Here is a 12,707-nt window from a genome sequence, read left to right as displayed (position 1 = left end):
ACTTCCAGAGCACCTTCCTGCCAGGGGACCCCAGGGCTCCGCTCAGCCACCACAGTCATGCAGTCCCCTCTGGGGTGGAACATGGCCCTTGTGTACCACTGCATAGCAAACTAGAATGGCAGGCAGAGAATGCCATGCCCTGCTGAAAGTGGGCGCATGTAAAGCCTGGAGTGGGAGCAGGCTAACGTGCTGATTGGTAGCCTCTTTGGTAGCCCCCCCTCCCTCCAGTGGCCAGGGCCATGGGCATGTCTCAGGAGGTCAGTGGGAGAGGTGAGGCTGAGACAGGAGTGTTCTTTAGCAGCTGCTGTAAGAGCCCCAGTGGGGCAGAGGCCCAGGGAGGTTCTTCAAGCTGCCAGTGCTTTACAATGGGGGAGCAAAGTCACTACTGGCCCTGTAGGGAGGCAGTGTGGCCTAGAAGCTGGCACACTAGGCTGGGACTCAAGACCCCTGGGTGCTACTCCCGCCTCTGCTGCTGAGTGACCATGGACAAGTCATGTCCCTTCTCATGCCTCGGTTTCCCCATCTATAAAATGGGTATAATGACACTGGCCTCCTTTTCAATGTGCTGAGACCCGTGACTGAAAGGTGCTGGATAGGGGCTGGAGTTTATTGTTAATATCTGCCCTTTCAGGACAGTTCTCCCCTGCCACGTACTCCTGCCTGGCTGAGCCCACCCTGGTCTGTGCAGGGCAGGTCCTCTCCCTCCTGCTCCAGGGACCCTGCCTTCTCAGCCGTCCCCTCCTGCCTGAGGGAAGGAGAACCTGCTACCAGAATGCAGCAGCCCCTCCTGGGCTTCTGTCTCCCTCAACCAGCAGGAAGAGGGGATCCAGCACCCAGGGCTGGGAAATCCCTCCCATCCCTTGTGCAGATGATAGTGGCTTCAGGCCATGGGGGGAAAAGCAGAGGATTCTCGGTGGGGAGGCTGCCCAGCATTAGTGCTGGAGCAGATGAGTTCTCAGCTGCCCCCCTTCTACTGGCTTGTGGCACAGATACATTCTCTGCAAGGCCATGAGACAAATGGTCTCCCAGGAGAGCCCTATAACGGGGCAGATGTAGAGAGGCAGGGCAGGAGGCTCCTTGAGGGCTAACAAGCTGGCAACAGTGAGCCAGGGAATGTGGAACACAAGTAGAGGACTACAGGGAGCAGGAATTGGGGTCCAAGGGAACGGGCAACTGATGGGCTGGTTCTGCCCTTTTGCAGCCTACACTGGGAATGCCGACATGATCCAGCCAGGCTTGATCCCGTTGCAGCCAAATCTTGATGATTTTATGGAAATCTCAGGTAGGAGCCAGCCCTGGCAGGGGACCAGCTATTTGCGGAAGCTGGATTTGTGCAGCGGGGTTGGGGACAAATGCCCCATCTCCCCACTGCCTCAGAGAGCTTAGCCTCAGTGGGCTGGAGCTGAGTGCTGTCCCCGGCCTGGCAACAGAGGGGGCTGACAAATGGCAGTGGGTAGAGCTGATGGGGGGGGGCGGGGGGGGGGAAGCGGGGCCTCTGGGATTTCACACCAATGAACTGAAGGAGGGAAGCAGTGGCACTGTGGTGAAATGCCCTGATGGTACTAAGCTGGGGGGAATTGCAAACAGAGCAAGGACGGAGCATACAGCAGGTTCTGGGGAGCCGAGCTGTGCTGGGGCAGGAGGGCAGGAAGCCAGGTCCTGGGGAAACTGAATTTCTCCAAATGTAGCTCTCTTTACAGGAATGTGAAACCACAAGGGGGTTTGGCTGCAGACAGAGGAAGGAAAACTCTCCCCACAAGTTTCAGAGTAGCAGCCGTGTTAGTCTGTATTTGCAAAAAGAAAAGGAGGACTTGTGGCACCATAGAGACTAACCCATTTATTTGAGCATGAGCTTTTGTGAGCTACAGCTACGAAATCCGCTGAAGCGAGCAGTAGCTCACGAAAGCTCATGCTCAAATAAATTGGTTCGTCTCTAAGGTGCCACAAGTCCTCCTTTTCCTTCTCCCCACAAGAAAGAGGAAATCTCGAGGGGGCGAGCAGCTTTCTGCTGTGCTGCCGGGGTTGGGGGGAAGGATGGGGGCAGGAGCCTGGGTGGGGTAGGGGGGGAGCTTTTGGAGGGGTCCCCTCATTGCTCCTGGAACTCCCCTATCTGCCCCCGCACCCCTAGGCCATTGAAACAGCCTGCGTCTGGCTGCATGGGAGCGCAGGACCCTCAGGCTGGGGGGACCAGGCCTTAGGGAACAGGGATCTCCTGGTCACCGTGCATGGTTCAGGGCCTGGACAGAGGTGCAGCCCTGTGACAGCTGCCCCTTGCAGCTGAGAGGAAAGGAAATGGGGTCCTGATGGTGGTCCCCAGGGGATCAGGTCCTGATGGGGCCAGGCAGTGATTTGCTGCCAGGGGAGGGCAGTGCATATGGATATGGTGACTGACCCCGCAGGGGGCTGTTCCTGCATCCCCTGGGCAATGCCGTCCTACAAGTGCTGCTCACAGAACCAGCCTTGTCATCCGGGGATTAGGCTTGCAGGCGGGTCATGGGCCACCTGTGCAAGGGAGGGGAAGGAAGGGGAGGGAGCGCATCCACTCGGTGCTGGACTTCTCCATTGCGCTCCAGCAGCTCAGCCTCCAACTCTGCCCCAGAGGGAGGGAAAGTGAGGCCAGACTGGGCCACTGAGCTATGGGGCAATAGTAAATGGTGGACCCTGCCCCATGGTGCTCACGCCACCAGCTCTGCAGAGGAGAACAGCCCAACCTGAGAGCAGGGGTGCAAGGGCTTTTAAGGGGTGGGAGTCATGGGGTGCCCCAACCGGGTGGGGGGCGGGAGTGTGAGCATCTGGGGTCCTCTCCCTCCCCTGCTGGAGGGGGGCTCGGAGGAGAGACGCTGCAGAGGAGGCTAAGAGCGCGTGGGTGGGGGAGTGAGAATATGCGGGAAAGAGTTTGCAGGCGGGAATCAGGACAGAGTCAAGCCATAAAAGTTGGGCTAAAGGAAACCCAGCTCTAGAGACTGGTCAGGGAGAGCAGAGATCCCTGCTCACAGCCCTGCAAACTGGGCTGGAGCGAGACACTGAGCAACGCTGAAGAGTGGGGTAGGAAGCCAGGGGGAGGAACACAAATGAGAGATACAGCTCAGGTCCCTCTGCACTTTTTTCAGCCATGGGGCAGCCCCACCCCAAGGCTCCAGCATGGCTCCTTGCCATTGATGGGCCCAACTTGTCCCCAAACCAACCTGTAGCTTTGGGCTTCAGCTCCAGGGGGGAAGCTCTGGAAATGCCCTAGCTATGAACTTGGAAGGTGCCCGGCCAGCACAACCTGCTGAGCTCGGTAGAGGTCCATAAGGAGCTATGTAAAGGGCTACATTTTGGCTGCACTGTATCTCACAAACCAGGGGCAGCTGGGAGTCCTGTCCTAGTGGAATGGCCTGGGCATCGCCACAGCTCTTGCGTCTGCGGCTTCCTGTGGGCTCAGGGCTGACCTTTGTGGAGGCTGATTGGCTTGGGCCTCCAGGAGCTCTGCTGCCAGTATCCACTTCCCACTTTCCTCCTTGGGAGGAAACAAGTGACCTTGCATCATTTGACTGCTGGCTGATGCAAGACCAGTTGCTGGCAGAAAGCAAGGCTGGGACGGCGGACGTGAGTGCAGCCTGCAGGTGCAGCCCTGGGGCACCCTCTGGACGAGCCAGACATGGGGGAAGTGAATGCAGATTCTGCGCTCTTACACCACTTCCTGCAGCCCCACTTGCTGGAGACACTGCGGGTGCCCCAGCTCTGGCCAGCCCCCGCTAATTCGTTTCCTACAGCATCTCCTGAGGGGAGAGGCCAGGACTGGAGCAGCTGGAAGCTCCCCACGGCCAGGGCTCCTGCAGCTGGGAACTAGGGCTGGTGGGAAATTTTCTGCTGAAATTGTTTTTCGATGGAAAATGGGATTTTCAGCAGAATGCTCCCAAAGAGTGTCTGCTTTCCATGGAAAATTCCCCCGTCCCTGAGAAACAGAGCTACCTCTGTCACACATGGCACCATGGTGCCTCATGGGAATTGTTGCGTGCATGCCTCACGCGCCCATTCTCCTTCATGGGCCGTGGTGTCTGACTCCATCGCTCATGCTGCACCATGGGCAGGGAACCTGAGATTCCGAGATTAGAAGGCCACAAGTGATCCCTGGGATCTGACCTGTATAATGCAGGCCAGAGGCCTGCCCTGAATTAATTCCTGGTTGAACTAGAGCAGAGCTTTTAGAAAAAACAGATGTACCAATTGTGAGTGTTGGAGAATCCACCACTACCCCCGGTAAATTATTCCAAAGGTTAATTACCCTCATTGTTAAACATTTGCACTTTATGTCTAGACTGAATTTGTCTAGCTTCCACCTCCAGCCATTTGATCTTGTTCTGCCTTTGTCTGCTAGATTGGAGAACACACTGGCAAAGTTTTATTCCCCATAGAAGTACCTAAAAACTATAATAGATAGATTGAACTCCTTGAATGTGTCACTAGAAGGCAGGTTTTCCAAACCTTTAATCATTTTCATGGCTCTTCTCTGAATCCTCTCCAAATGATCAACATCCTTCTTGAGTGGTAGATGTCAGAACTGGACACAGTATTCCACCACTGCCAAATGCAGAGGTAAAATAACCTCTCTACTTGTACTCGAGATTCCCCTGTTTGTACATCTCCGGATCACATTAGCCCTTTTGGCCACAGTGTCACACTGGGAGCTCATCTTCAGGTGATTATCCACCATGACCCCCACATCTTTTTCAGAGTCACTGCTTCTCAGAGTCCCCTGTCCTGTAAGTATGGTCTACATTCTGTAGTCCTAGATGTATGACTTTACATTTGGCCAAGTTAAATTGCATATTGTTTGCTGCATTCAGCTTACCAAGTGATTCAAATCACTGTGTATCAGTGACCTGTCCTGGTAATTTTTTACCATCCCCTCTATCTTTGTGTTGTCTGCAAACTTCATCAGGGATTATTTTGTTTTCTTCCATGTAACTGACAAAACTGTTAAAATGTGTAGGGCCAAGAATCGGTCCCTGTGGGACCCCACTGGAAACACACCTGCTCAATGGTGATTTCCCATTTACATTTATATTTTGAGCCCTATCAATTAGCCAGTTTTTAATCCATTTAATGTGTGCCATGTTAATTTTGTATATTCTGATTTTTTAATCAAAGTGCTTTTCAGTATCAAGTCAAACACCTTACAGGAGCCTAAGTATATTACATCAACACTATTACTTTTATCGACCAAACTTGTCATCTCATCAAAAGATATCATTAGTTTGATGGGAGCTATTTTCCATAAACCTGTGCTTCCTTCCTGTCCTCTGGAACTTCCCCCAAGACTCCTAGAGTTATTGAAAATCAACATTAATGGTCCAGCGAGTTTCTTGGCCTGCTCCTTTAAAACTCTTGGATTATGTTATCCAATCCTGCTGATTTAAAAATATCTGACTTTAGTAGTTGCTGTTAAACATATTCTTGTGTTGCTATGGGAATGGAAAGTATTTCGTCTTAATCGTCATCCTCATCATCATCTCTGACATGACTACACCGGCTGTGTTTTTTCCCAAATACAGAACAGCAATATATATTAAGCACTTCTGCCTTTTCTGCATTTTCCTTGACAGCCCTACCAAGAGGGAGAAAGGGGTTCTAGCATAAGGCACCCAAACTACAACTCCCATAAGGCACCATGGCAATAGTTTGAATCAGAATATTTCACTTTTTTGGTTTAATATTTGGCTGAAAACTCAATTTTCCATGACCCCTCACCCCTTTCCCTATTTTCCAACTCGCTCTGCTGGGAGCTCCCCACAGCCAGCACTCCTGAACCGTGGCCTACATCAGCCATTCCTAGCCTGCGGTCTGTGGAACATGTGGCTTGGGCTCTGTGGAGGGCAGGCTGGAAAGTGGTATTTCCAGCTGCTAAAATGCATGAATGGAAGAACAAGCTCCCTTTCCTGTTCTCTGCTGCTGCCCTGCGGAGGTTATGTGATTGAGGGGCAGTGATGTGTGGGAAGGGACGACTCTACGGAACACTCTCCAAGATGTTTCCTTTCTTGTCTTTCCTGGGGGGAGCTGGGTGTGCTGGACAGGCAGAGTGATCACTCAGCCCAGCAAGGGCTCTGAGCTGAAGCAACAGTTCAGTGTGGTCCCTTCATGCTCACTCTCTCTGGGCTTGTGCTGCTGCTGCTGCTTTTGCTCGGAGACTGTCGCAAGTCGTAGCATTTCTGCTGAGTACAGTCAGAGAGGAAAATACCCTCCTGCTGGGAGGGGCTGGCTGGCTTAGGCCATATTTCTAGTGGGCACAAAAGCCCAGTGCCACCTGGCCAGTGCTACGAGGCCTGGGATGGAGGGAGAGGCAAAGGTGTAGTGCGGGAGCTCGCTGCATGCAAATAGGAAGAGAATTGTTCAGAGCCAGGACTCTACCCAGTCAGGGCCAGCTCTAGGTTTTTTGCCTCCCCAGCAAAAAATTTGCCGCCCCAAGCTCAGAGAGCGCAACTGCCCAAGCACTTGCTTCCTTTGCTAGTGCCTAGAGCCGGTCCTGTACCCAGTGCAAGGGAATGGTGCATCCCTTGCCCCAAAAAGGTTATAATCCAGGATCACAGACCCTGAAAAAACCTGAAGTGTGAGTGCGTATGTGTGGTGGGCTGCATAGAGGTGTCTGTTGGGGAGGGTGGGGTAGGGGACATCGCAACACCCCTGTCGCCAGGAAGGCTTCTGGCGCCAAAATTCCAGGTGCTCAGCACTGTTCTCAACAGGAGCTGCTGGGTGCCCACTGCTTTTGACAATCTGGCCACTTGGCTGAGCAGACTGAGTGGGAGCTGAGCTGCTCTGGAAATCTGGCCCTGAGTTTCCTGGGAAATGCCTATCCTAGTGCTGGGAGACCGAAATGCGCAGAATGCGGGCTATGGGGAGAGTGAGGTGGGCCCAGGGGGTTGCTGGCACCACCGCTAGGATCAGGCCGGTCAGTACCTCACAGCGGAATAAAACAAGCAAAGCCCAAGAGGGAGTCACAAAGCCTGAGCCGAGGATAAGCCCTGGCCCTGTCACGGTGCTGTGTGCCTGTCAGTCAAGGAGCAGAAGCCAGTCTGGAATGAGGAACCACCCCGTGCCCTTAGGGTGTATGAGAGAGGGGTCAGAGTCAGATGGAGAAGTCCTGATGGCAGAGCCAGGGGAGCAGCTGGGCCTGGTGTCTGACTGCTGCCTGCACCCTGCTTCAGGTAGGACCCCACTCTTTGCTCTTGGGACTGCTGCAGGGCTGGACTAGCCCGGCTCTCCCGAAGGACAGCCCCTCCGTTCTCCATGGACTGGGGGCGAGAGGGTTAAAGCCCAGAGATGGCACTGAAGAGGCTTTGATTTGGAAGCTGGGGAGGGTGGAAAAGACACAAGAAGGAACTGTACCGCCCCCAGGACTCTACTGAGGACAGCCCCAGTACTCTTGCCACTGGGGCAAAGGGCTTGGGAGCTCAGGTATTGGGCTGTCAGCATGAGCTCCTGCTCTAAGCTAGCACTCCAGCCCATCATGGTTACCTTCACCAGCCCAGGGGGACACAGCAGCCGGTGCCCAGGACCATGTGCTAGGAAAGGAGGGGAGGTGTGACTGGGACAGAAGGGTCTGGGGAGAGTATTAGTCTGTCCTGGGGAATAAGGGGGCACATAGCGTCTCTGCACTGAGAAGCAATTGGGCAGGGCTTGCTACCTGTCTCCGTTGTGCACTCAGAGAGGTCCCCTGAGGAATCGAATTGAGCACCAGGGAAATGCCTAAAATATACACTGTGCCGGCAGCTCATTCCCCTGGCCATGGGAACAGCCCAGCCCCTCTGCCAGAGAAGAGCAGGTAGGGGAGGCTGGCTTTGGCATCTCTGGGTGATCATGGGGCTTCGCACTTTGTATGGCTGAGATCCTGGGATACTGCGCCGAGTAACCCGAGACGCCCACCACAGCACCTCCCCCATGAACATGGCTGAGTGGCACAGGTTGGGGCTGGGCTCCTGACTCTGAGTTACTTACACCTGTGCAAAGTGGGTGCAGAATGGCTGCCTTGCACATCCGCTGCGGGCAGGGCAGAGCTGGGTCTCTCCTCTCTCCTCCTTGGGCCCCTACACCCACCAGTGTGTCCCTAAAGGAGGCAACTTTATACAAATGAAAGTGGGGCCTCTGGGGTTACCAGCTCTGTAGAGAAGAGAAGCATTTTCCGAGGCAGTACCACAGGGCTCACTCCCCAGATGGCCTCAGCCTGAGGAAATGTCAGAGCCCCGGGAGTCCCATCCAGAACTATCTGCCCAGCTGCTGGGAGCTGAGCCGTAGAGACTAGGACCCTGCTGCCCTGATGAGTTTGCAATGGACATGAGGCTGAGTGGGATGGTTAGTGGTGGGGTTGGCCTGTGACTGGTTAATGCCGGGGTTCCCCTAGGGTAGCTGGTACCAAAACAAGCTCTTGGCTCTACTGGGATCCCCGTCCCTTAGTGCATTCCCTGCTAGACACAGTGCCTCTGGTCTCTAGGGTACGGCTTTGCTGCAGGGGGAGGTGTAAGTCCCAGCTCAGACAGACATATGTGCACTGGTGCTTTGACTGAGCTAGCATGAGACGACTAGCAGAGTAGCAGCAGCAGTGCGGCTAGCCACCTGAGCACGTACCTGAGACCTGAGATCGGGTTGTCATCAGGCAGCCAGCCTGCACTGTCTACGCTGCTGTTCTCAGCACGGCAGCTCCATCAGAGCTAGCCCATGTACATCTACCTGAGCTGGGAATTGCAGTGTAGATGAACCCTAGAGAGAACCAGTCAGCTCTTCTCAGCCAGGGCAGTGCTGAGATCTGGGGCTTGGGTTTTGACGGAGCCTGTGGCATCCCTGGATCCAGCAGATGGCGAACACCCTGCAGCAGGCTCCTGGGGACCAGCACCCACACAAGGTCAGGGGTTGGGCTCCTGGCCAAGGGTTCTTGCTAGGCAGTGCTGTGCCATAAACAGCACTCATGGGGCAGTGGAAGGGGAAGCGGGAAGGCAGCAGGCAGCAGATATCCAGCAGCCTGCCCAGGGGCACCAGGTGCTGGAGAGCTGCAGGTGTACATGTGAAGGGGCTGAGGAAATCTCTGCCAGGCTGGGTGGGCAGACGGTCAGCTTCCAGGGGGACAGCAACTTGGCTGTAGGACCGAGGTACAGTCATGGTTGTAGTATTCTTGTCAGCAAGTTAAAGAAGTATGGGCTGGATGAATGCACTATAAGGTGGGTAGAAAGTTGGCTAGATTGTCGGGCTCAACGGGTAGTGATCAATGGCTCCATGTCTAGTTGGCAGCCGGTGTCAAGTGGAGTGCCCCAGGGGTCAGTCCTGGGGCTGGTTTTGTTCAATATCTTCATAAATGATCTGGAGGATGGTGTGGATTGCACTCTCAGCAAATTTGTGGATGATACTAAACTGGGAGGAGTGGTAGATACGTTGGAGGGCAGGGATAGGATCCAGAGGGACCTTGACAAATTGGAGGATTGAGCCAAAAGAGATCTGATGAGGTTCAATAAGGATAAGTGCAGGGCCCTGCACTTAAGACGGAAGAACCCAATGCACAGCTACAGACTAGGGACCGAATGGTTAGGCAGCAGTTCTGCGGAAAAGGACCTAGGGGTGACAGTGGACGAGAAGCTGGATATGAGTCAGCAGTGTGCCCTTGTTGCCAAGAAGGCCAATGGCATTTTGGGATGTATAAGTAGGGGCATAGCGAGCAGATCGAGGGACGTGATCATCCCCCTCTATTCGACATTGGTGAGGCCTCATCTGGAGTACTGTGTCCAGTTTTGGGCCCCACACTACAAGAAGGATGTGGATAAATTGGAAAGTGTCCAGCGAAGGGCAACAAAAATGATTAGGGGTCTGGAACACATGACTTATGAGTAGAGCCTGAGGGAACTGGGATTGTTTAGTCTGCAGAAGAGAAGAATGAGGGGGGATTTGATAGCTGCTTTCAACTACCTGAGAGGTGGTTCCAGAGAGGATGGTTCTAGACTATTCTCAGTGGTGGAAGAGGACAGGCAAGGAGTAATGGTCTCAAGTTGCAGTGGGGGAGGTTTAGGTTGGATATTAGGAAAAACTTTTTCACTAGGAGGGTGGTGAAACACTGGAATGCGTTGTCTAGGGAGGTGGTGGAATCTCCTTCCTTAGAAGTTTTTAAGGTCAGGCTTGACAAAGCCTTGGCTGGGATGATTTAATTGGGGATTGGTCCTGCTTTTGAGCAGGGGGTTGGACTAGATGACCTCCTGAGGTCCCTTCCAACCCTGATATTCTATGATTCTATGATGGAGCCCAAGCCTCTCAAATCCCTCTTGTCCGGAGAGGCTGATCTTAGTGAGACCCACGGCCAGGGCTTGTGTCAGACATGGCCCTGTGCCATGTGTACAGATGCCTGGGCACAACCCCGCTTGGGCAGCTGGCTGCCCTTGCATGCCTGCCTTCACACGTAGCATGAGGCTGCCTCCTCTCCAGCAAACCTGTTGTTGGGCTAGCAGCACCCCGACCCCTGTCAGAGACCTGAGCACATGGCCTCAGCACACTGGTTTGCACAGTGCACAACCCAGGCCAACTCCGCCCTGGCCCTCCTTCCTCTGATCTGCCCCTAACAGGGCCCCAGAGGGCAGCGTGTGGCACAGGGCCCCTTCCAAAGGGGTCTGAGGCACTAGCATGATCAGTGGCTGGAGCTAGGTGCTCAGCCAGGCCCATTAGAAGCCCAGGAGCCCCGCAGACCAGGCACTGCCCCAGAGGGAAGGGGGGTTACAGGGTGAAGGTCATGCCCCGCATGGAGGTGGCAGGCCCAAAAATGCCTGCCCAGCACTTTGTGCTGTGCCTGTCTGAGCCTGCGGAAGTATCGGGTTTGGGGATGGGGACAGGAAGGGAGAGCAGAGTCGCAGCAGGGTCACGGGGCCTGGCTTCGGGAAGGCCACAGGATGTGGTTAGCCACAGGCCACACGCAAGGTTACAGCACGGACATGGGGGACTCAAAGCCTACAATGAAAATAAATCTCCACCCAGACTGCCGGCGGGGCGTTAGCCTGGCACTGCCATGCTAGGCAGGGCCCTATCCCCCAGCACCGCTCTTAGGCCAGGAGCCTCACTGGGATAAAGCTCACCAGGGTGATGGGGAATGTATGCAGGAGTTAACATGGCACCCAGCACATGAGGGACCTGGGCTGGCCGAGCTGCGGGAAGGGACACATGTGGGACCCAAAGCCAGAGGAGGGGACACACATGGGACCCAGGTCTGGTGGAGGGGACACACATGGGACCCAAGGCTGGAGGAGGGGCACATGTGGGACCCAGGGCTGGGGGAGATGACACATGTGGGACCCAGGGTTGGCTGAGCTGGGGGAGGGGGACATGCCTGGGACCCAAGGCTGGGGGAGTGGACACACATGGGACCCAGGGCTGTCCGAGCTGGTTACACCCCACACAGCAGCACACATGCTGATCCCACCAGCCCGTGGAATTGGAGGCTGGAGCTGGGGCTGCAGAGCTGGGTGATATCTCCCTTCTGTTCTCCAGGGGCTTCCCGCTCTGCTCAGGCTGGTGCAGGATGAAGCCCAGAGGGGCTCAGCCCTGCTGCAGGCTGGCCTCGCCCCGAGGACCATGCTTGCCATGGCTGGACGGATGGGAGAGGAAGAAGGGTCCCGCCCTGCTGCAGGCGGTGGCTCCCCTGTGGCATGGGAGGGTTTTCCTGTGTACCTCTCCCTGTGTGCAGCACGGCTGGGCCCCTGGCGTAGGGGCTGCACAGAGCTGCCTCTTTCCTCTTTGCACCAGAAACTCCAGCATTTCACAATTGCTGCTGCCACATAGAGCATGGGGAGCTAGGAACTCCCTTAGCCCCACCCCACTGCCCCGATCCCCCAGAACCCACGAGGGAGAGCCAGGGGATGCTGACACCCCTTCACCTCAGCTAGAGGCAGAAAAATTGGTGAGCAAAACCATGGCTACTCTGGAAGACCTCCATCCCTGCCATCATAAGCCTCCCCCAGCCATGAGGAGACGCTGAAATGCCTCTGATGGGCCTGTCCACGTGGGGGTGGGGGCACGCGAGGCTGCTTCTGAATTTGGGAAAGTTCTGTGGGGTGAGTGAGAAGCAGGGCAGCTGGTCCTTGCTCCCAGTGGGGACACTGGGCAGAAAAGCCCAAGGTGGCTGGGGCGGGTATTACAACTCCTGGTTATTGGAGGCTTGGAATGCCAGGGCACAGGCAGCTGTCGGCGTAGCCCACTGTGCCTGTCTGAGCATGGGGCAGGTGGGCACACTGCTCGTCCAGTCTGGGCATGTGGGGCAGCAGCTGTCTCTGACCGGCCTGGACTGTGAGTCCCAGCAGTGTCTGGACTGTGCTGCCAAACCTGGGCCAGGCACGCTAACCGGGACTGGTTGGGAGCTCAGCATGGAGTCCTGCCACAAGCCGGATCGTATCTGGCAGGACCTGGCCCAGCACGCCAGCCTTGCCTCTTGCTTTAGGGAGTGTGTCTTCCCCGCTCCCAGCATCCCCGCAGAGAGCTCCCCCCATGCGATAGTAACACCCCGCCCCACTGTGCTGCTGCCTGGGCCAGGAAAGGGTGCAAAGCCCAGGCTGATGGGGCCTGGGAAGGAGGCACTTTGCGGGACTGATGGAGGGATGATGCTGGGAAGGGGAGAGTGAGCCAAGCAGCCCCTCCCCCTGAGACCGCCCCCCAGCACCGGGTGCCACTCTCAGACAGGAGAGGTGAAGGGGGCTGGTCCTTGGCAGGCA

The 12,707-nt window shown here is 55.6% G+C and overlaps 1 protein-coding gene across 1 annotated transcript in view; it reads left to right on the top strand.

Moving 5' to 3' along the window:
• The window catches only part of MLXIPL (MLX interacting protein like), a 60,697-nt gene that overhangs the window by 25,448 nt on the left and 22,542 nt on the right, over nucleotides 1–12,707 (top strand). The window contains exon 7 of the mRNA XM_073315439.1: nucleotides 1,202–1,282. Within this exon, the coding sequence (XP_073171540.1) occupies nucleotides 1,202–1,282 (81 nt within the window). The remainder of the gene's footprint in view (nucleotides 1–1,201; nucleotides 1,283–12,707) is intronic.

This window comes from Lepidochelys kempii, chromosome 17 (genome assembly GCF_965140285.1).
Source record: "Lepidochelys kempii isolate rLepKem1 chromosome 17, rLepKem1.hap1, whole genome shotgun sequence".
Classification (NCBI taxonomy): Eukaryota; Metazoa; Chordata; order Testudines; family Cheloniidae; genus Lepidochelys; species Lepidochelys kempii.
Note: the sequence above shows the minus strand (reverse complement) of the source record. Positions and strands in the feature narration are given on the sequence as shown.